At 46.7% G+C, this 23,418-nt stretch overlaps 1 protein-coding gene across 1 annotated transcript in view; it reads left to right on the forward strand.

Annotated features, from left to right (window-relative positions):
* Nucleotides 1-23,418, forward strand: part of PCNT (pericentrin) — a 474,261-nt gene that overhangs the window by 156,668 nt on the left and 294,175 nt on the right. Inside the window, exons 18-23 of the mRNA XM_063933256.1 lie at nt 14,040-14,258; nt 14,687-14,836; nt 14,968-15,114; nt 16,194-16,345; nt 16,812-16,981; nt 18,527-18,747. Coding sequence (XP_063789326.1) covers nt 14,040-14,258; nt 14,687-14,836; nt 14,968-15,114; nt 16,194-16,345; nt 16,812-16,981; nt 18,527-18,747 — 1,059 coding nt within the window. The remainder of the gene's footprint in view (nt 1-14,039; nt 14,259-14,686; nt 14,837-14,967; nt 15,115-16,193; nt 16,346-16,811; nt 16,982-18,526; nt 18,748-23,418) is intronic.

The following is a 23,418-nucleotide window of genomic DNA, read 5'->3' on the forward strand; positions in this document are numbered from 1 at the left end:
CCCCTCTCCCCCCCCCTCTCTTCCCCCCCCCTCTCTCTCTCTCTCTCTCTCTCTCTCTCTCTCTCTCTCTCTCTCTCTCTCTCTCCTCTCACATACAGTAAGGGCAGGCTTGCAAATATAACAGTCTGTGTGTGTTTACGGTGAAACATCGGTAAACACTAGCTGTGCAGTGTATGACACACCAGAGTCTGTCTATCTATCTATCTCTCTCTTTCTCTCTCTCTCTCCCCCCCCCCCCTCTCTCTCTCTTCTCTCTCTCTCTCTCTCTCTCTCTCTCTCTCTCTCTCCTCACATACAGTAAGGCAGGCTTGCAAGTATAACAGTCTGTGTGTGTTTACGGTGAAACATGGGTAAACACTAGCTGTGCAGTGTATGCCACACCAGATTCTCTCCATTATCATCTGATTCTGTTTCATGTGATCAGTGCAGCCAATCTCCCAAATCAGTGAAGGGTCTGTGGGAGAGGGTCCAGAGCCCTCCTGGTTAGGGTCTCTAAAAATTATGATGTCTGATATATCATCCCAGCTCACTGCTAATGTACAGAAAACTCAGCTACTACAACAGGCTGTTGCAGATTAAGCTGCTAGGGCAGATACACAGCCCCCCCCCCCCCCCCCCTCTCTCATGCAGGTCCACAAAAGCGTGGTTTACCTGCCTTACTCTCTGATACTGATGAGGATGGGGAGGACTTGTGGATTCCGATTTTTGCTCAGGGTATTCAACCCTTCATTTTGGCTATACGGGACGTCTTAAAGCTTCCTCTAGAGGATACTGCGTCACAGCAGTCATTTTTCTTAACAACAAAACAAGCCTAATGTCACTTACCCTTATTCTGCAGAGTTAGATGACCTATTCAAATTAGCCTGGAAAAATCCAGACAAAAAATTTCAAGTGTCAAAGTTTTTGCGCACTTTCCATTTGCTCCTGAGGGTAGGAAGTTTTGGGAGGAACTCCAGAGGTTGATGTATCAGTCTCTAGACTGTCCAAAAAGGCAGTGCTGCTGCCCTGGGCTCCATTACCATAAAGGATTCTAGGGACTGGAAAATAGAGACTACGCTAAAATCTATTTGCATGGCAAGCAGGTGTGTCGCAAAGGCCGGTTATAGCAGGTTGCTGCATGACCCATGCTATTCACTTGTGGGCTACTCAAATTCAAGAGGGCCTCTCTGGGGCTATGCCTCTGGTCACTATGGTGACCCTCCTTAAGCACATTCAGGACACTTCACGCATCCTGTGTGACTCGCTCAAGGAAATGGGTAATATTAATGCTAGGACCTCTGCCATGGCAGTGTCGGCATGCAGGGCTTTGTGGTAGCGTCAGTGAATTGCGGACGCAGAATCAAAGCGCAGTGTGGAATCCCTCACCTTTTTGGGGGAATGGCTCTTTTGGTCGAGTTGGGTACATGTATTCCAAAGTCACAGCTGGGAAATGCACGTTTCTCCTCTCTGGGCGCCTCCGCTGGCGAGATACTCCTACATGGGCCGTCTGTACAGTCCTTTCGATCTAACAGGTTTCGATCTAGGGCCAGAGGTGCCTCCAATGCGAATAGAGGCACCAGGGTAAGTCAAGAAGACCTGCAAGCATCGGCTCTCAGGGAACAGACCACCAGTTCTGCTTCCTCTAAGGCCTCGGCATGACGGTGCCCACCCACCCCGAGGGGATCTCGAGGTGGGAGCACGACTGCATAATTTTAGCAGCGTTTGGGAGTCTTCCTGCCAGGATACTTGGGTCAAGGATCTCATTTCTCAAGGCTACAAGCTGGAGTTCGACGCTGCTCCTCCCTAACGATTTTTCAAATCAAGTTTACCAGCTTTGAAGGATATGCAGGTTACATTGCAACAGGCCATCCAAAACTTGGTCCAGTCCAACGTCATTGTTCCAGTACCTATGCTACAACGAGGCAGGTTATTACTCCAACCTGTTTGTGGTACCGAAACCGGGCGGTTTGGTAAGACCCATTTTGAATCTCAAGTTCAAAGGTTTTCAAGTTCAAAATAGAATCCTAGTGAGCAGTGATTGCAGACCTGGAGGAACAGGATTAATGGTTTCCTTGGATATCAAGGATGCCTACCTTCATATTCCGATTTGGCTATCTCATCAGGCATACCTGAGGTTTGCCCTGCTGGACGATCACTGCCAGTTCCCAGGCTCTATCCTTCGGCCTGTCCACAGCTCCAAGGATATTGGTGATGGCGGAGATGATTTCCAGCTCCTGGTCCATGGTGTCAATGTGATCCCTTATCTGTAAGATCTACTGATAAAGGCAAAATCCAGGGAACTTTTATTGCTCCATTTCGCCCGCACTATCCAACTTCTGTCACACATGGGTGGATCCTCAACTTACAGAAGTACTACCTGGAGCCAACTCAGCGGCTACTGTTCCTGGGAATGTTGCTGGATACTGTGGGCCAGAAGGTGTTCCTTCCAGAGGACAAGACAAGAACACTTCATGAGATGGTCCGCCTGATACACTGACCTCCTCGGGTGTCCATCCATCTTTGTATAAGGGTTGTTGGGGAAGATGGTCGCCTCATACGTGCCGATCCAATATGAGAGGTTCCATGCCACAACATTTCAGTTGGATCTCCTGAGCAAGTGGTCCGGATCACATCTGCAGATGCACCGGATGATTCGGTTATCACCTCAGGCCAGGATTTTCCTCCTGTGGTGGCTACAGTCCTCCAATCTCCTAGAAGGCAGGAGTTTCGGGATTCAGGATTGGACCCTCATCACGATATATGCGAGTCTCCGAGGATGGGGAGCTGTCACCTAAGGGGTGCAATTCCAGGGCAGGTGGTCTCCTTCCGATCAACATTCTGGAACTTCGGCTGATCTACAATGCTCTGCTTCATGCCTCTCCTCTGCTCAGGGATCACGCGATCAAAGTACAGTCGGACAACGCCCCAGCAGTGGCGTACATCAATCGACAAGGAGGACAAAAAGCATAGTCAGTATGCGAGAGGTGTCACGGATACTCCTCTGGGCAGAAAGAAATGCAAGAGCGATGTCCGCAATCTTCATTCCGGGAGTGGACAACTGGGAAGTGACTTCCTGAGTCATCAAGATCTCCACCCGGGGGAGTGGGGTCTCCACCAGCAGATCATCTACTGGTGGGGCTGCCACAAATCAACACAATGGCTTCTCGACTCAACAAGAAGCTCCTTGGTATTGTTCACGAATCAGGGACCCTCAGGCTAGGGCAGTGGACGCACTGATGTCGTCTTGGCCTTACCGGCTGGTCTTCCTATTTCCCTCCGATTCCCATTTCTCCCTTAGGGCGTGGTATGCGGATCTTCTGTACATATCCGTTGAAGACCCTTGGCCTCTACCACTGCGAAGAGATCTTCTTCAACAAGGACCGTTCGTCTACACAGACTTACGGCGGCTTCGTTTGATGGCATGGAGGTTGAGCGGAACATCCTAGCTCACAAGGGCCTTTCCAAAAAGGTTATTGCTACCATGGTTCAGGCCAGAAAACCTCTGACGTCAAAACACTATCATCATATCTGAAGAAGATATGTCTCTTGGTGCGAGGAATGCACGTATCCACCTGCAGAGTTTCTCTTGGGCCGTTTCTTAAGTTTCCTGCAGGCTGGTGTGGATAAGGGCTTACATCTGGATTCCATTAAGGTCCAGATTTCAGCTCTCTCCATTTTCTTCCGGAAGAAATTGGTTCTACTGCCAGAAGTTTAGACCTTCTTGCAAGGGGTATTCCACCTACAGCCTCCTTTTGTGCCGCCCACGGCACCCTGGGATTTGAATGTACTGTTGGGATTTCTACAGTCCTCCTGCTTTGAACCTTTGATGACTGTAGAAGACAAGTACCTCACGTGGAAGACAGTGATGTTACTGGCCCTGGCTTCTGCTCGACGTGTCTCAGAATTGGGGGACTTATCATGTAAAAGTCCCTACTTGGTCTTTTACGAGGACAGAGCGAAGCTCAGGACTCTGCCACAGTTCCTGCCGAAGGTTGTCTCTGCGTTTCATTGTATCAACCTATTGTGGTTCTGTCCAGCTCTGACGCCTCTGCTCCTCCGGAGGCATTTGGATGCTGTGCGAGCCTTGAAGATCTATGTCAAGCGAACTGCTCACATCAGAATGACGGATTCCTTGTTCGTGCTCTATGATGCACAGAAAAAGGGCTGTCCTGCTTCTAAGCAGTCCATTGCTTGTTGGCTTAGGCTTTCTATCCAACAGGCCTCTGTGTCTGCAGCCTTACCTGTTTCTAAGTCTCTAAAGGCCCACTCTACAGGATCGGTGGGCTCTTCCTGGGCGGCTGCCCGTGGAGTCTCGGCCTTGCAGCTATGCCGAGCTGCTACCTAGTCGGGGAAGAACACTTTTGTTAAGTTCTGCAAGTTTGATACCCTGGCCAAAGAGGATACCCAGTTTGGGCAGGCGGTACTGCAGCAGTCTTCGCACATTCCCACCTGTTATGCAAGCTTTGGGACGTCGCCATCGTACTAGATTTCCCAATATTGATGCTAGAGAAAATAAAATTTTAATTTTACCTACCGGTAAATCGTTTTCTCCGTTAGGTAATTAAAATCCTATTTTTGATGGACTACAAGACCTGAAAAAGAATCGGGCTTAAATAAAGCAGCTATGGGTTATATTCAATTGCTGTTGGGTCCTTTCCGACGGATAACCTACTGCCTGACATTTGATGAAAACGATTAGCCGATATCGTGCGCATCTTGTAGCGAGTACCCACTTTTGGTCGTATGAGATTTCTACCAGGGACATCACTGATTTCTACCCATTGTTAACTATTTGTGACCAGCTTTAGGACAGACAATCATTCTGAATGGAACCATAACTTGTTGGTGTGTTCCTTTATAATTTACTGTGCAAGGTAAGCACTGGCTGCTCTTGCATGTAGCCCACAAATACTGGCTGCTTTATTTTAAACACATAAATTTACATTTCAGTTTAGACACCCCCCACCCAAATCTTACTGCACGTGTTACATCTGCCCCAACTGTGGCACAACATTGTTTTTGTTATTGGCCAAACGCACAGTTACTGGCTTTTTTTTGTTGCTTCCAAATACGAATCTGGCCTATTGTGTAGTGTGTCCTAAAGCTTCATCAGCTGACAACTGTGGGACAATGCTGCAACACTGCTAGGCAGTCTTTCCAATGGTCTCTTAAATCTAGTAAGTCTAGTGTCTGCCTGAAGGCCATGTGCCTTAGTTGTCTCTCATTTGCAAGATTTGCATGCTAGTTCCTTCTCGGACGCTTTTCTGCGTACTATCACACCAAATTCACATTTCTGTTTTTAAAAATGGTAAAGAAGGATTGCTGCTTACATGACTGAGCAATCCCTCAGTCTGAAATGTCTTATAACAGCCGAGTATAAGCTTCTGCTCTGCCTAGCAACTTTTATTACTAAACCTCTCACTATTTGGTCATAACCATAACTACTGTAAACTAGTTACCAGCCCGTCAAAATGGCGGAACAACATAATAATGTCAGCGCCGGCGGCTGTGCGCGGACGAACGGAGCAACGCTTGAATTGTTCCATCAGGCGCATCTAGTGGCCGCTGGGTGTGCAAGACACTTGAGTTCCCTCCATAGAGGTGAGGAGCAGCGTTATCCTTTTATTATGTAGGGTGTTACAGTATTTCAGAGTGTGCCCAACAGGCTGTGGCCTTTTTTCATTTTATATAGTTTCCAAGTGCATCCAGCAGCTTCATGGTGAAGCTGGGTACACACTAAGCAATATATCATTCCGACACTGATTGGAATAATATATCGTATGCATTGTATAGCGTGGTCGTTCATTGCATCTTCCCATCCTATGTCCTACACGTCACAGTAGCCGAAGCAATGAACAACGGAATGCAGTTACATACATGCTGTAATGATACGTCACACCATGGTACACTGGATAGTGCAGTGTGTACCGCTACATCACTTTATAGCGTCACTGGGAGATGCATCGTTCTACTGTGTACCCAGCTTCAGGTTGTGGGTACTGTGCACCACTCAGTGACCGGCTGACCTCCCACGGCTCCCCTATCCTACATAAACCATTTTCTTTGACTTGAGTAAGACGAATTTCAGCCTTTCTAAATATGAAGCAACTTGTTAACCAAAATCATTCACTGGTTCTGGATTTATTTTTGTTACTATACAGTACTTACTGTAGAAACCAGTTTATTCATCACCATCCTAGTTTTGTTCAGACAGAAGACTGATTTCAGTGGAGTGTGTTGCTATGGTCTGCATTTGACGCTTGATTTGTTTTGCAACTTCTGCAGTTTAGATTCCTCTAGGAAGATAATGTGTAACATATTAGAAGGGTGTGTGTCCACTCACCAGTGAGGTGCTTTATTCTTTTCCATTCCTCCACAGACGATATGGCACAATTCAGCAAGCTACAATGTAAGATCGCACATTCCGGTGCAATGTGTGCAAATCGTACATTTCTCTTACGTCCTAGAGGATACTGGGGATCCATTTAGTACCATGGGGTATAGAAGGGTCCACTAGGAGCCTTGGGCACTTCAAGAATTTGATAGTGTGGGCTGGCTCCTCCCTCTATGCTTCTCCTACCATACTAAGTTTAGACAACGTGCCCGGAGGAGCCAGTCATGCTAATGGAAGCTCCTGAAGCGTTTTCTGCATTTATTTTCCGTCAGGTCTGGATGGCACCAGCCTGCCTGCTTCGTGGGACTTAGGAGGGGAGGTGGACGGCCCAACCTCTTGAAGGGTTAATGGTCCCGTTCCCCGCTGACAGGACGTTAGCTCCTGAGGTAACTATTCGCAAGCCCCACCACGGTGAGCGTACATTCCCGCAGCACGCCTCCACCCCTAACAGAGCCAGAAGAAAGAAGAGTGGTGAGTACTAAGCCGGCGTACCGGTTAGCGGGTCGCTGGCCATTATGGCGCCATGAGGGTACGGAGACGCACAGCTTCTAACCGGGGCGGATTGCGTCTCCAGACTCTGTCCACAGATTTTAACCTTTCCTGTGTGTGTGTGTGTGTGTGTGTGTGTGTGTGTGTGTGTTTCTGGCAAAGAGTGTGTTTCATTTACGGCTGAGTGTTCCTCTCCCCCAGAGAGCTCATTGCTATGTACTCGGTGTAGTGCACCTTCTCAGGCTAACCGGGCTGAACCAGCGTGGCTTGATTCCATTAAAGCAGGGCTGGCCAAACCGGTCCTCGAGATCTACCAACAGTTCATGTTTTCCAGGCCTCCTGGAGATCTGTAGAATTGTCAGTTAGTAATGAATGCAGCACATCTTAATTAGTAATGACTACACCTGTGCACCAGCTAGGTGGTCTGGAAAATGTGAACTGTTGGTAGATCTCGAGAACCGGTTTGGCCAGCCCTGCATTAAAGGAATGATTTCCAATATCTCTAATAAATTGTCCCGCCATGAGAAAGAGACGCAATACTTAAGACAGTCTGTGGATGAGATTATGAATAGCGACTCAGTCCCCAAACATGCGTCTCAGTCCCCTGCCCATATCCTGCAGTCTGACTCTGATGCTGGAGGGTCAGACATGCAAGAGGGGGAGATGGACTCGAGTTGGGGGATGCTGCTCTGTCACAGGGAATAGAGGCTCTTATAGAGGCTATCAGAGATGTTCTGCAAATTCCTGATAAGGTGGCAGAGGAGTGTGATGAATCTTATTTTAATGTTAAAAAGAAGCCCTCAGTCACTTTTCGTGTCAGAGGAATTGAATACCCTGTTTGAAGAACCATGGGTTAATCCTGATAAGAAATTTCAAATCCCTAATAGGTTACTCTCATCCTTTCCTTTTCCTCCCTGGGGATAGGAAAACAAGTCCACCGATAGTGGACGCATCATTGTCCATGTTGTCATGAAAAATTGTATTACCTGTCCCTGGTGCAGCCTGCCTGAAAGACACTGCTGATCGTAAAATTGAGACTACACTCAAATCCTTGTACACGGCTGCTGGGGTGGTCCATAGATCAACTGTAGAATGTGCGTGGATTACTAAAGCCATTGCTAAATGGTCATGTAACCTAATTGAGCAGTTGGATTCCTTATCTAGTGGGAAATTGTTTTACTCCTGCAACATATGCAGGACTCTGCAAACTTTATGGTGGAAGCCATAAAAGAGGTAGGGTTGATTAATGCACGTACCACTGCTATAGCAGTTTCAGCTCGCAGGGGCTTATGGTTACGCCAGTGGGCTGCGGACTCCAGGAAAGGCGTCGAAGTCCTACCCTTCACAGGAGAGTCCTTATTTGGAGACATACTAGACAAATGGATCTCCAAGGCTACTGCGGGTAGGTCCACATATCTTCCTTCTGCAGCTCCCCCAACCAGGAAGACCTACTCAGGGCCTACTGTACTGTCCTTTCGGGCAGCCAAGTTTAAGGGCAAAGTCAGAGGATCTTCTGCAGCCAACAGAGGCGCCAAAGGTAAACCACGCAAACCAGGAACTGCCGGTTCTCAGGAACAGAGCTCCAGCTCTGCTTCCTCAAAGCCTTCAGCATGATGGTGGACCGCGATGCCTCGAAGACTGGCAGCTGGGAGCCCGACTAAAAAATTTCAGTCACATCTGGACAGCATGGTCTTATTTCCCAGGGCTACAGACTGGAGTTTCAGAAACTCCCAACTCACAGATTCTTCAAATCAGGCTTACCAGTTTCACAAGAGGCAAGTATAACCTTACAGGATGCCATTCAAAAACTGGTACAGACTCAGGTCATTGTTCCAGTTCCATCTCCAAAACAATGGATATTATTCCAACTTGTTTGTGGTACCGAAACCGGACGGTTTGGTAAGGCCGATTTTGAATCGAAAATCGTTGAACCCGTACTTACGAGTGTTCAAATTCAAGATTGAGTCTCTGAGAGCAGTGATCTCCGGTCTGGAGGAAGGGGAATTCATTATGTCTCTGGATATCAAGGATTCGTACCTTCACGTTCCGATCGGGTCTCCTCACCAGGCTTATCTACAATTTGCACTGCAGGACTGTCACTACCAGTTCCAGGCCCTACCTTTTGGTTTCTCCATGACACCAAGGGTGTTCACCAAGGTCATGGTAGAGATAATGTTTCTCCTTCGCAAGCAGGGAGTGAACATAATTCCGTACCTGGACGATCTTCTGATAAAGCTCCGTCCAGGTAGAGGTTGTTGAACAGCATTGGCCTCACAACCAAACTTCTCCTGGATCATGGGTGGGTTCGAAATCTTTTGAAATCTCACTTAGAGCCAACTCAGAGGCTCCCATTTCTGGGAATGATACTGGACACACAGTCGCAGAAAGTTTTTCTTTAGTTGGAAAAGGCATTGGTAATCCAGTCGATGGTACGGGATGTCCTGAAACCAACCCGGATATCTGTGCATCTATGCATTCACCTTCTGGGGAAAATGTTGGCCTCTTACGAGGCTCTTCAGTGCGGAACGTTTCATGCAAGTCCCCTCCAGCTTGACCTGTTGGACAAATGGTCCGGATCACTTCTTCATATGCACCAGAGGATCCATCTTTTGCCAAAGGCCAGAATCTTCCTTCTGTAGTGGCTACAGACTTCTCACCTAATCTAGGGTCGACGGTTCGGGATTCAAAATTGGATTCTGCTAACCACGGACGCTAGCCTCAGAGGTTGGGGAGCAGTCACCCAGGGGGTGATGGTCAAGTCAGGAATCATCCTTCCAATCAACATTCTGGAACTCGGGGCTATATACAACACCCTTCTGCAGGCCTCATATCTGCTTCAATATCGGCCCATTCAGGTCCAGTCGAACAATGTGACAGCAGTGACGTACATAAACCGACAGGGCGGAACGAAAAGCAGAGCAGCAATGTCGGAGGTGCCAAGAATTCTCCTCTGGACAGAAAAACATGCTGTGGCGTTGTAAGCGTTCTTAATTCCGGGAGTAGACAACTGGGAAGCAGACTTCCTCAGCAGTCGCAACCTGCACCCGGGTAAGTGGGGCCTTCACACGTCGATGGAGATGTCCACAAATCGACATGATGGCCTCTCGTCTCAACAGGAAGCTCAAGCGGTATTGTTCCAGGTTGAGAGACCCACAGGCAGTGACAATGGACGCTCTGACGACTCCATGGGTCTGTCAGATGGTGTACGTGTTTCCTCCACTTCCTCTGATCCCAAAAATTCTGAAAAGAATAAAAAGGGAAAAGGTTCAAGCAATTCTCATTGCTCCGGCCTGGCCAAGAAGGGCCTGGTACGCGGACCTTCTGGAGATGCTCCTCGAAGATCCGTGGCCTCTACCTCTTCGCAAAAATCTTCTGCAACAGTACTCTCAAGACTTATCACGGCTATGTTTGACGGCATAGAAGTGGAACGGCTGATTCTAGCCAGGAGAGGCATCCCTAACAAGGTCATCGCGACTATGATCCAAGCCAGGAAGGGGGTAACATCCAAACATTACCACCGTATTTGGAAGAAATACGTCTTTGTGTGAGAGCAGAAAATATTCTGCGGTGAAATTTCATCTGGGACTTTTCCTGCTTTTTCTGCAGTCGGGAGTGGATGTGGGCCTACGTTTGGGCTCCATAAAGGTCCAGATTTTGGCCTTATCCATTTTATTTCAGAAACAATTGGCTTCTCTTCCTGAGGTCCAGACGTTCTTGAAAGGTGTTGTGCACATCCAACCTCCCTTTGTGCCTCCCACGGCACCTTGGGATCTCAATTTGGTGCAGCAGTTCCTCCAATCAGACTAGTTTGAACCGTTACAGGAGGTAGACGTAAAATATTTGACGTGAAAGACCGTCACACTGTTGGCCTTGGCTTCAGCAAGACGTGTGTCTGAGCTGGGGGCGTTGTCTCACAAGAGCCCCTATTTAATTTTCCATGAGGTCAGAGCTGAACTCAAAACTCAGCAGTTTCTTCCTAAAGTGGTGTCTGCGTTTCACATCAACCAACCTATTGTTGCGGTTGTTACCGACACCTCTGCTACTTCAAAGTCTTTGGATGTTGTGAGGGCTTTGAAGGTGTATGTAAAGCGATCAGCTCATCACAGAAAATCGGACTCACTGTTTGTTCTTTATGATCCCAATAAAATTGGGTGTCCTGCTACGAAGCAGTCCATTGCACGCTGGATCAGGTTCACTATCCAGCATTCTTATTCCACGGCAGGATTGCCGGTTCCAAAATCTGTACAGGCCCACTCTACTAGGTCGGTGGGTTCTTCTTGGGCGGCTGCCTGGAGTGTCTCTGCTTTACAGCTCTGCCGAGCAGCTACTTGGTCAGGTTCGAACACATTTGCTAAGTTCTACAAGTTTGATACTTTGGCCTCTGATTATCTGAAGTTCAGTCAGTCAGTTCTGCAGGAACCTTGGTACTCTCCCACCCGGTTTGGGAGCTGTGGTACTTCCCCATGGTACTAAATGGATTCCCAGTATCCTCTAGGACGTAAGAGAAAATTGGATTTTAATTACCTACCGGTAAATCCTTTTCTCGTAGTCCGTAGAGATTACTGTGCGCCCGCCCAGTGCTTCGTTCTTCCTGCACTGTTACTTGGTTAAGTATTGTTGTTTGGTTCAGCTGTTGCTGTTCCTGTTTCAAGTTTGGTTAGCATGGCTTTCCTCTTCTTTGTGTGTTCTGGTTCGGAATCTCACCACTATCCTTTCATATCCTTCTCTCAAAGTATGTCCGTCTCCTCGGGCACATATTCTAAACTGAGTCTGGTAGGAGGGGCATAGAGGGAGGAGCCAGCGCACACTATCAAATTCTTAAAGTGCCCATGGCACTAAACGGATCCCCAGTATCCTCTACGGACTACGAGAAATGGATTTGCCGGTAGGTAATTAAAATCCTATTTTTACTGCACGCGCCTATGGCACTGTAAGTTAAAATGCACAATGTAGGGTGCTATTGCCAGTGTTCGAACTCCGTCACAGCACTACATTGCTGGTATCGCATGTAAATTGCTTCTGATTGAATTAACCAATATGGGTATATTCAATTAGTGACGAATTTTCTGACGGTAGGAAAATCTGCACTAGTTTGACCTTGGTGTATTCTATAGTGGGGGTTTTCGCCCGTTTTTGAATCCATTATTGCCAATGTTTTTTATTTTTATTTTTTTGTCGAATCGGCATAAGCGAAAACTGACCCAAAAACTATTAAATGCCCACAAGTTCGACAATGCACTTGGATTGGTGGCAAATTAGCTGAATCACGTGGTTTTCGCCTGTGCGGATTTTTCGACCAGTCTAAAAAAATTTAAATCGACCTAAAAACGGGCGAAAATGGAAGTTTTTTCGACCAGTCTAATTGAATGCCCAAGTAGGAATTTCTCTAAAGTTCACCAAACATCTAGATGCATAGGATACTCAATACTGCAGCTGTTCCAGCCTGATCCCCGCCCTAGTGCAGTGGTTCTCAAACTCTGTCCTCAGGACCCCAAACAGCTCACGTTTTTCAGGTCATTCAAGTGCACAGGTGTATGCATTACTCATTGACGCATTTTAAAAGATCCATAGGTGGAGCTAATTATTTCACTTGCTCTTCTGTCAGCTGACCTTGAAAACATGAACTTTTTGGGGTTCCTAGGACTATGTTTGAGAACCTATGCCCTACCGGGATAGACTTCTTGTAGCTTGGTATATTATAATTATTTTGTTGAGGCCCATCATCCAGAAAATCAAAATTTTACATTTATAAATAATTGTCCAAATGTGTATATAATTTTTATTTTAGTTATAAACTGATAGTAAATGGAACAAAGATGGTTATGAGAACCGAATGTGTTGAAATTAAATGGAAATTAATCAAATTCTGCACTGGTGCCAAAATTGAAAACATACCATACATTGCATTGTCACGTGGGGCTGTACAGATCTTCCTAGGGGCTTCCATAATTATCATAACATTTTTTTCCCAATAGATCTCCAAGTACTGTACACTTGAAAAACACAGGCTACAAAATAGACTTAACAGAAATGGGAGCTAAGAGCATTTGGGTTGTGTGTTTTTAGTAACTGAAGGGATAGAAGTGAAATGTGTGAGTAAACAGGTGATTCTAGAGGTCAGGCCTCTGGAACAAAGTCAGATACGCAAATCTAAAAGCTTGACCCACAGATAATGTCATGGAGATTCTATGTACTGTCCTTCATCTACAGATCGCAGTAATCGAGGGGAGTGTAGTAAGTACTCAGAATCTGTTTTAGGTACCTTGGGCCCTGGTTGAAAATCAGTAAGCTAATCTTAAATAAAATAAGTTTGCCGTCGTACAGGTAGCCAGTGAAAGGAGTAGAGAATGGGTGTTATGTGGTTGGAACGGGGCTGGCAGCTGCATTTTGTACCTGCTGCAATTCTTTTGCAGGGAGAGCCAACACTCTGGACGAAGTTTGCTTTGCCTATATAATTCATACTACGATTCATTTTGGGTACAAGATGCAGAAAAAGTATTCCATTCTAAGAAACTTAGTAATAGATATGCTGTAAGAATTATATTTCTAAAACAGTTTGTATTATAAATGTATTGTTTTCTGAGGTAATTGGAGGCACTTGTCTGCTGATAACTGTCTAGACTGGCAGTCCCATAGGGAGAAAAATAATTTATAGTTGTAATCAGTGGTGGATGTTACCTAGAAGCTGCTGCTTCCCTAGTATAATCTACCACACCCAGTGAGGTTAGCCAACGAGTCTATCTACTGGGTGTCTTCCCTGGCAGTGGCTTCCCATTGGAAGCGCTACCTGCTACTCAAAAATATCAGGGAGGAAGTACTGAATCTGGAGGGGAGGGGGGGGGGGGAGATGTTATTTTTAGTTTTCAATTGTACTCCTTTTAAATAATATTGCCGCCATGTGCAATACAGTTTGCCTGAGTTAGAGAAGTTGAGAAATATATACAGCATGTAGATGTTCCAGTACTGAACCTGTAAAGTAACCTGAGTTTTCAATTGTACTCCTTTTAAATAATGTTGCCGCCATCTGCAATACAATTTGCTTGAGTTTAAATATATACAGCATGTAGATGTTCTGAAATCAGAATATCACTATTAACACCTCTCATGTTGGCATAAACTCTTTAACTGCAGCCTGTTTTAATTTCTTTATGGTTAAGTGGATCTTTTCTATTTTTAGGAGGACCTTAAAGAGAAGCTCGATCAGCAACGTTACCAGCTAGAGGAGGAAAAATTTCAAGCCTTGGATGCTATACAGGAGGAAGTTTTAAGAATGGAAGCTCATAACAAGCTTGCACTGGAAGAGCTGCGTGACCTGCAAAAGACAGAAGTTCATCAACAGACTCAGACACTCCAATCAGAGCTGAAGAAGATGACAGAGGACCTGCAGAAACAGGAGGTCAGTGCTCCCCAGTAGCGAATTTCCGGCACTTGGATGCTTGTGTTGGTAACGCCAGCACAAAAAGTACCAGCAACTGCAAAATGCCATCTTGAATGGTGTGTAAATGAGTAGGACATGGACATACTACCCTTGTAAGCTGTCGCAATATGTATAAATAATAAAAAAAAAGTCAGTTAGTGGCTTTTTAAAAAAAAATTCTTTTAAATTGGCTATCACCAAATGAGAGAGTATAACCAACCAATAAAAATTAATAAGATTAGGCAGGTGGGGGCAGCCGTTACTGTTTTGCCTAGGGGCAGCCTCACCCCTAAATCCGCCCCTGGTTTGTCCCCACACAGTTTTTTTCTATGCATGCAATGCTTAACACCGTTTATACCTTTATCCATATCCTGATCTCTCCTAATCGGAGTGATATCCCTCTACAGCTCACTATTACAGAGCTCAATAGTCAGCGACAAGCTCTGTCTACAGATCTACAGGAGAAAACGGAGCAGCATCTGCAGTTCCAAGAGGAGATTGAGCTGTTGAAGTGTCAGTCAGAGATGTTGCTTGAGCAACAGATCACTGTGCTAAAGGTACGGTATAAACATTAACTTATTCCTTCAAATCTGCATTTCAGATGGTTGTGCATTTCCACTCCTTGCACACGCTGAGCAGGTAACCTGAAAGTAAGGATAGAGGCTGCATTATTTCTGTGTCTCCTCAGGATGAGTTTAACACAGAGAAAAAGGCCGCTCTACAGGAGATTGAAGAGACGTTGACTAGAGACGCAGAGAAAGTTCAGGCTGAACATCAGCTGGAGAAAGATCGCTTGATGGAACAGCTGCGGGAGGCGAACGCGCAAGTACTACAGGTGTGTGCAGTGCATTGGTCAAAGACCTTTTAAATGATGCTGCGTGTCTATGAGAATTGCTACTGAATCTGGGGTCACGGACTATTATGGTACCTCTTCTAATTCCAAAATGTATGAGCTCTTAAGTTGTCACTGAACGTCCAATTTATACAGGAACACATACCAAAAGACAGACTAAGAGGGTGATTCCGACTTGACCGCTAGCAGGCTACTTTTAGCACTGCTGTGATCAGGTAGTCACCGCCTACAGGGGAGGGGGGGGGGGATTCGCTGTGCAGGGCTGCGAACCGCTGTGCAGAGAGCTGCACAAACAAAAGTTTCTGCAGTTTCTACACAGCTCAGGACTTACCTGGTGCAATGATCTTGTCCGGAGCGGACGTCAGGCTCCCTCCCTGGAGACGGCTGGACACGCCTGCGTTCGCCTGGACACGCCTTTAAAACGGTGAGTAGACACCCCCTGCCGGCCTCTTCCTGTCAATCTTCTAGTGTTCGCCGCCGCGAACGCTTTCTTCGCTCATTTCGTCGCTGCACAGCGACGTGCCTGCGCATTGCCTCCCGCGCGCGCGTGCAGTTCTGACCTGTTCGCACGGCTGCGGAAAATTGCAGCGTGCGAACGGGTCTGAATGACCCCCTAAGTGCACAAATGGAAACCTAACAGAAACCATCACTCTCTATCATGTTTAAAGGTGTCAGACTGTTTAATTATTCAGGCTGCATGTAAAAGGAATCTGGAGGTGGGGAGGTGGCTAGGAGCTTTCTTGTGTTTGGGCTTGTCACACTTCCAAGCTGTTGTCGTGGTGACTGGGCCAGAAGTGAAGCGGAGAGTAATGCCTTCTGCATTGAGAAGTGAGAAGTGCCGTTAACTGCTTTTGGACAGCTTTACTTAAGTTTGCAAATCATTCATAGAAGAGAGTAACAGGGGCGATCGGTATATACAGTAGATGCTGAGATAGCACATGCATGGATGGGAAAGAACTACTTTGTGTGCAGTCACCTTTTGGACTACAGTATCCTTAGTTTAACATGCCTAGATAATGCTCAGTTTACTGACTGTTTTATCCATGATCCGAAACCCTCAGTTGCAGGAGAAAATCTGTGTACTAACAAAGGAAATGGACGCTTCGCAGTCCCAGATGGAGGTGCTGGTGCAGAGAAGGGAGAGGGAGAACCAGGAAGAGGAGCACTTGGTGGCATTGCTGCAGTCCGATGCACAAACTGCTTATCAGCAACAGTGAGTTTGTGTGTTTGCGCGGAGTGCCTGTTGATGCATAAGGGAGCAGGACCTGTGTGTAGCACTTAGCTCTTCAGCTACCCTGAGATCACTAGGAATCTGTTGTACATGAATTGATTTGATATTTTTAAGCAATTAATAAAAACATTTAATGTAATTTCTAATATTTAAAAATATCTCCGTGCGACTTTCAAAATTCCCACTCTGTGTCTTCCCACCCCCTGCTTACCCCTGGAGGCCGGCCGGGTCTTGTGGAGCTAGGTCTGCTCTGTGCGTATTGAGAGGACAGACCTTATGAAATTCAATATTTGTACAGATTTGTTATTTTAGAATATCTAGATGAATTTAGTATTTTTTTTTTTTAAATATGTGCCGTTCATTAACATTCCATGTTACCAAGCTTGGGTGGTTTTGGGAGAAGGGTGGAGAGTGAAGTGAAACATGGCGTTCTTGTTTTGCCTTACAGGAAAAAGTTGCAGGACTCTTGTCAGCGTCTTCTCAAGATTTTTACGGATGTGCTTAAGAGTACCCTGGTCACAGAGGATCTAATCTGCAAAAAAATTGGTGTCTGCTTGGACAACAGCTTATCTCCAACGGATGATGAGAAAAGCCTGGATACTTTACCAAAGTCATCAGGTATCTCCATGATCTTAATTGCAGCTTCTCACAGAGAAGATTAATAGTGCTAAAAAATATTATTTGGGGATATTATGTGATAAGCAAATAAGCTTTTCATTTTTTAAGAAGCTTTTGATACCCCTCACTTCCCAATAACAGTATTTTTGGTGGGGCCCCTCCACCTCTTGATCCTACCGAACAGTGTCTCTTAAAGCTGGAACCATCACTACTGTGATGGTCTCTCTGAGATCTGATGCAGCGCTCCTAATGAAACCATTAGAACTTGAGTTGTATCTCCCCAGCTCCTCACGTCCTCCCTGCAGCATCAAAGGTAATCACCAGAAGTCCTAGCTACATGGCTGAGCTGGGAATCTGCTGAATGGGGCTGAGACCGTGGATCATGACTTTCAGTCAAGGAGTTTTTCTCCTTCATCCACTAGGGGGACACTGGAGAGCAGTTACAGTGGGGATATAGTAGGCAGTAACTGGGAGCTAGCACTTTAAAACTCTAAGGGTGCGTACACACGGTGAGATATTTTCTTTCGATTTTGACTATATAGTCAAAATCGCAAGAAAAGTTAGTGCAGATCGCAAGGTGAAAATCCCAATTCGATCCCGATGAGCGGTCCCGCCAGGTCGGCATCGCAAGAAAAGATAGACTGTGCAGGCAAGTCAATCCTTGCTAGATCGGTGTACTATCTAGTTCATCTCACATGTCAATGACATCTCACATAAGCCAAAATCTCACATAAGCCAAAATTGTAAGCACACATAGTCCATATCTCAAGCAAAGTTAGTCAAAATCTGTGCTATCTGGGCTCCAGGGAGTTCAAGGGAAATCACAAGTGAAAATCGGGCGTAGCAAGGATCTCACCGTGTGTAGTGGCTAGCTCCTCCCCTACTATGTCCCCCCTCCAAGCCATTTTTTGTTTTAGCAGCAAAGCTCTAGCTTAAAAAGTTTCAGAAGGCCAGGTATGAGTTTATTATTTTAGCAAGGAGTCTGTAGAAAAAGAAGTACAATGACTTCTGGGTTTATGTATCTTAAATAAAATACAATCTTCACGTGCCAGAAGCAATCCATGTAATGCATAACATTACTGATTTATTCTCAAGCATAAGCAAGTAGAAAGTAAGTCCGGTCCTGAGAATATCTGAGAGTCTCAGGCCCCATTTCATTGAAAACTGGCAAAAAGAATGTAATCTGGAACACGTAATCCTTTTGTTTTTTTTTTCAATGTTCCAAAGTCCCCACTGCCTGTGTTACAGATAATTCCCCATCCAGAGCACATTGTAGATTTTAGCTGGACATTTCTTACTGGGTGATCAGTTAAACGCCCATCCGGCACTAATCACCTCGAATATGTAAAATTCTGTACATATATTAAACTGATATTATACCTGCTGAGAAGAGGCAATGAACAAGCCCCTTTTATACAGGGGAGCATTTTAAAATATATGGCAGGAAATATACAGCGAAAACACTTTACTATATAGTGACTGTATAAATCTCTAATATAAGGAATGCAAGTCCTGCAGCATGTCACACTCTGATTTCCTCCGTAGCCGGTGAGAAACATCGCATGAGTCCGGACTGTGAGACTATGACTGAGCACAGTCTGATGTCTACTGATGAGGGCTGTGAGCTGTCAGAATACATATGTGACAGTGTGTTGGGAAGCTTGGAAGTGGGTCTGGAGAATGAGGACAAGATCGTACGGATGAGCCAACGTTTGCGTACTGCTGTTGAGAGACTTCTAGACATGGTTTCTGACTCTGCACTTCAGGTGAGAAGAAATTTGATTTAATAACCTATTTGCTTACAGTGCGTTTAATTGAACACAGTCCCGCTAGTCTCATATGTGACTGTGTGCTTATAGCTAGACCATGAACAGAAAATGCATAAAACTGCTCCTCTGTAGGTCAGTAGCATGGGGAAGGAACACATAGTCCGTTCAGCTCAGGTGTATAGCCTGCTTTGTTAATTGATATAATTTTCTCTAACGTCCTAGTGGATGCTGGGGACTGCGAAAGGACCATGGGGAATAGCGGCTCCGCAGGAGACTGGGCACAAAGTAAAAGCTTTAGGACTAGCTGGTGTGCACTGGCTCCTCCCCCTATGACCCTCCTCCAAGCCTCAGTTAAGATTTTGTGCCCGAACGAGAAGGGTGCAATCTAGGTGGCTCTCCTGAGCTGCTTAGAGTAAAAGTTTAAATAGGTTTTTTTATTTTCAGTGAGACCTGCTGGCAACAGGCTCACTGCATCGAGGGACTAAGGGGAGAAGAAGCGAACTCACCTGCGTGCAGAGTGGATTGGGCTTCTTAGGCTACTGGACATTAGCTCCAGAGGGACGATCATAGGCCCAGCCATGGATGGGTCCCGGAGCCGCGCCGCCGGCCCCCTTACAGAGCCAGAAGAGTGAAGAGGTCCGGAAAATCGGCGGCAGAAGACGTCCTGTCTTCAATAAGGTAGCGCATAGCACCGCAGCTGTGCGCCATTGCTCTCAGCACACTTCACACTCCGGTCACTGAGGGTGCAGGGCGCTGGGGGGGGGCGCCCTGGGACACAATGAAAATACCTTAAATGGCTAAAAATACATCACATATAGCTCCTGGGCTATATGGATGTATTTAACACCTGCCAGTTTTCCACAAAAAAGCGGGAGAAAGGCCGCCGAAAAAGGGGCGGAGCCTATCTCCTCAGCACACAAGCGCCATTTTTTCCTCACAGCTCCGTTGGAGGAAGGCTCCCTGACTCTCCCCTGCAGTCCTGCACTACAGAAACAGGGTAAAACAAGAGAGGGGGGGCACTAAATTGGCATATTAATATATACAGCAGCTATATTAGGGAAAAACACTTATATAAGGTTATCCCTATATATATATATATATATATATATATATATATATATATATAGCGCTCTGGTGTGTGCTGGCAAACTCTCCCTCTGTCTCCCCAAAGGGCTAGTGGGGTCCTGTCCTCTGTCAGAGCATTCCCTGTGTGTGTGCTGTGCGTCGGTACGCTGTGTCGACATGTATGAGGAGGAAAATGGTGTGGAGGCGGAGCAATTGCCTGTGTTAGTGATGTCACCCCCTAGGGAGTCGACACCTGACTGGATGGTCTTATGGAAAGAATTACGTGATAGTGTTGGCACTTTACAAAAGACTGTTGACGACATGAGAGCCGGCAAATCAGTTAATACCTGTACAGGCGTCTCAAACACCGTCAGGGGCTATAAAACGCCCGTTACCTCAGGTCGATACAGACACTGACACGGACACTGACTCCAGTGTCGACGGTGAGGAAACAAACGTATTTTCCAGTAGGGCCACACGTTACATGATCACGGCAATGAAGGAGGTTTTGAACATTTCTGATACTACAAGTACCACAAAAAAGGGTATTATGTGGGGTGTGAAAAAACTACCCGTAGTTTTTCCTGAATCAGATGAATTAAATGAGGTGTGTGATGAAGCGTGGGTTTCCCCCGATAAAAAACTGCTAATTTCTAAAAAATTATTGGCATTATACCCTTTCCCGCCAGAGGTTAGGGCGCGTTGGGAAACGCCCCCTAGCGTAGATAAGGCGCTCACACGCTTATCAAAACAAGTGGCGTTACCGTCTCCTGATACGGCCGCCCTCAAGGAACCAGCTGATAGGAAGCTGGAAAATATCCTTAAAAGTATATACACACATACTGGTATTATACTGCGACCAGCAATCGCCTCAGCCTGGATGTGCAGTGCTGGGGTGGCTTGGTCGGATTCCCTGACTGAAAATATTGATACCCTGGACAGGGACAATATATTATTGACTATAGAGCATTTAAAGGATGCATTTCTATATATGCGAGATGCACAGAGGGATATTTGCACTCTGGCATCAAGAGTAAGTGCGATGTCCATTTCTGCCAGAAGAGGATTATGGACGCGACAGTGGTCAGGGGATGCGGATTCCAAACGGCATATGGAAGTATTGCCGTATAAAGGGGAGGAGTTATTTGGGGTCGGTCTATCGGACCTGGTGGCCACGGCAACGGCTGGAAAATCCACCTTTTTACCCCAAGTCACCTCGCAGCAGAAAAAGATACCGTCTTTTCAGGCTCAGTCCTTTCGTCCCCATAAGGGCAAGCGGGCAAAAGGCCACTCATATCTGCCCCGGGGCAGAGGAAGGGGAAAAAGACTGCAGCAAACAGCCTCTTCCCACGAACAGAAGCCCGCCCCCGCTTCTGCCAAGTCCTCAGCATGACGCTGAGGCCTTACAAGCGGACTCAGGCACGGTGGGGGCCCGTCTCAAGAATTTCAGCGCGCAGTGGGCTCACTCGCAAGTGGACCCCTGGATCCTGCAGGTAGTATCTCATGGGTACAAATTGGAATTCGAGACGTCTCCCCCTCGCCGGTTCCTGAAGTCTGCTTTACCAACGTCTCCCCCCGACAGGGAGGCGGTATTGGAAGCCATTCACAAGCTGTATTCCCAGCAGGTGATAATCAAGGTACCCCTCCTACAACAGGGAAAGGGGTATTATTCCACGCTGTTTGTGGTACCGAAGCCGGACGGCTCGGTGAGACCCATTTTAAATCTGAAATCCTTGAACACTTACATAAAAAGGTTCAAGTTCAAGATGGAGTCACTCAGAGCAGTGATAGCGAACCTGGAAGAAGGGGACTATATGGTGTCTCTGGACATCAAGGATGCTTACCTCCATGTCCCAATTTGCCCTTCTCACCAAGGGTACCTCAGTTTTGTGGTACAGAACTGTCACTATCAGTTTCAGACGCTGCCGTTTGGATTGTCCACGGCACCCCGGGTCTTTACCAAGGTAATGGCCGAAATGATGATTCTTCTTCGAAGAAAAGGCGTCTTAATTATCCCTTACTTGGACGATCTCCTGATAAGGGCAAGGTCCAGAGAACAGTTAGAGGTCGGAGTAGCACTATCTCAAGTAGTACTACGACAGCACGGATGGATTCTAAATATTCCAAAATCGCAGCTGATTCCGACGACACGTCTGCTGTTCCTAGGGATGATTCTGGACACAGTACAGAAAAAGGTGTTTCTCCCGGAGGAGAAAGCCAAGGAGTTATCCGACCTCGTCAGGAACCTCCTAAGACCTGGCCAAGTGTCAGTACATCAATGCACAAGGGTCCTGGGAAAGATGGTGGCTTCTTACGAAGCGATTCCATTCGGCAGATGCCACGCAAGAACTTTTCAGTGGGATCTGCTGGACAAATGGTCCGGATCGCATCTTCAAATGCATCAGCGGATAACCCTGTCTCCAAGGACAAGGGTGTCTCTCCTGTGGTGGTTACAGAGTGCTCATCTCCTAGAGGGCCGCAGATTCGGCATTCAGGATTGGGTCCTGGTGACCACGGATGCCAGCCTGAGAGGCTGGGGAGCAGTCACACAGGGAAGAAATTTCCAGGGCTTGTGGTCAAGCATGGAAACGTCACTTCACATAAATATCCTGGAACTAAGGGCCATTTACAATGCCCTAAGTCAGGCAAGGCCTCTGCTTCAGGGTCAGCCGGTATTGATCCAGTCGGACAACATCACGGCAGTCGCCCACGTAAACAGACAGGGCGGCACAAGAAGCAGGAGGGCAATGATGTAAGTGGCAAGGATTCTTCGCTGGGCGGAGAATCATGTGATAGCACTGTCAGCAGTGTTTATTCCGGGAGTGGACAACTGGGAAGCAGACTTCCTCAGCAGACACGATCTTCACCCGGGGGAGTGGGGACTTCACCCAGAAGTCTTCCACATGATTGTGAACCGTTGGGAAAAACCAAAGGTGGACATGATGGCGTCCCGCCTCAACAAAAAACTGGACAGATATTGCGCCAGGTCAAGGGACCCTCAGGCAATAGCTGTGGACGCTCTGGTAACACCGTGGGTGTACCAGTCAGTGTATGTGTTCCCTCCTCTTCCTCTCATACCAAAAGTACTGAGAATCATAAGAAGGAGAGGAGTAAAGACTATACTCGTGGCTCCTGATTGGCCAAGAAGGACTTGGTACCCGGAAATTCAAGAGATGCTCACGGAAGACCCGTGGTCTCTACCTCTAAGAAAGGACCTGCTCCAGCAGGGACCATGTCTGTTCCAAGACTTACCGCGGCTGCGTTTGACGGCATGGCGGTTGAACGCCGGATCCTGAAGGAAAAAGGCATTCCGGATGAAGTCATCCCTACCCTGATCAAAGCCAGGAAGGATGTAACCATACAACATTATCACCGTATTTGGCAAAAATATGTTGCGTGGTGCGAGGCCAGGAAGGCCCCTACAGAGGAATTTCAACTGGGTCGTTTCCTGCATTTCCTGCAAACAGGACTGTCTATGGGCCTCAAATTAGGGTCCATTAAGGTTCAAATTTCGGCCCTGTCAATCTTCTTCCAAAAAGAACTGGCTTCTGTTCCTGAAGTTCAGACGTTTGTCAAGGGAGTACTGCATATACAGCCTCCTTT

This window comes from Pseudophryne corroboree, chromosome 7 (assembly GCF_028390025.1).
Source record: "Pseudophryne corroboree isolate aPseCor3 chromosome 7, aPseCor3.hap2, whole genome shotgun sequence".
NCBI classification, from domain to species: domain Eukaryota; kingdom Metazoa; phylum Chordata; class Amphibia; order Anura; family Myobatrachidae; genus Pseudophryne; species Pseudophryne corroboree.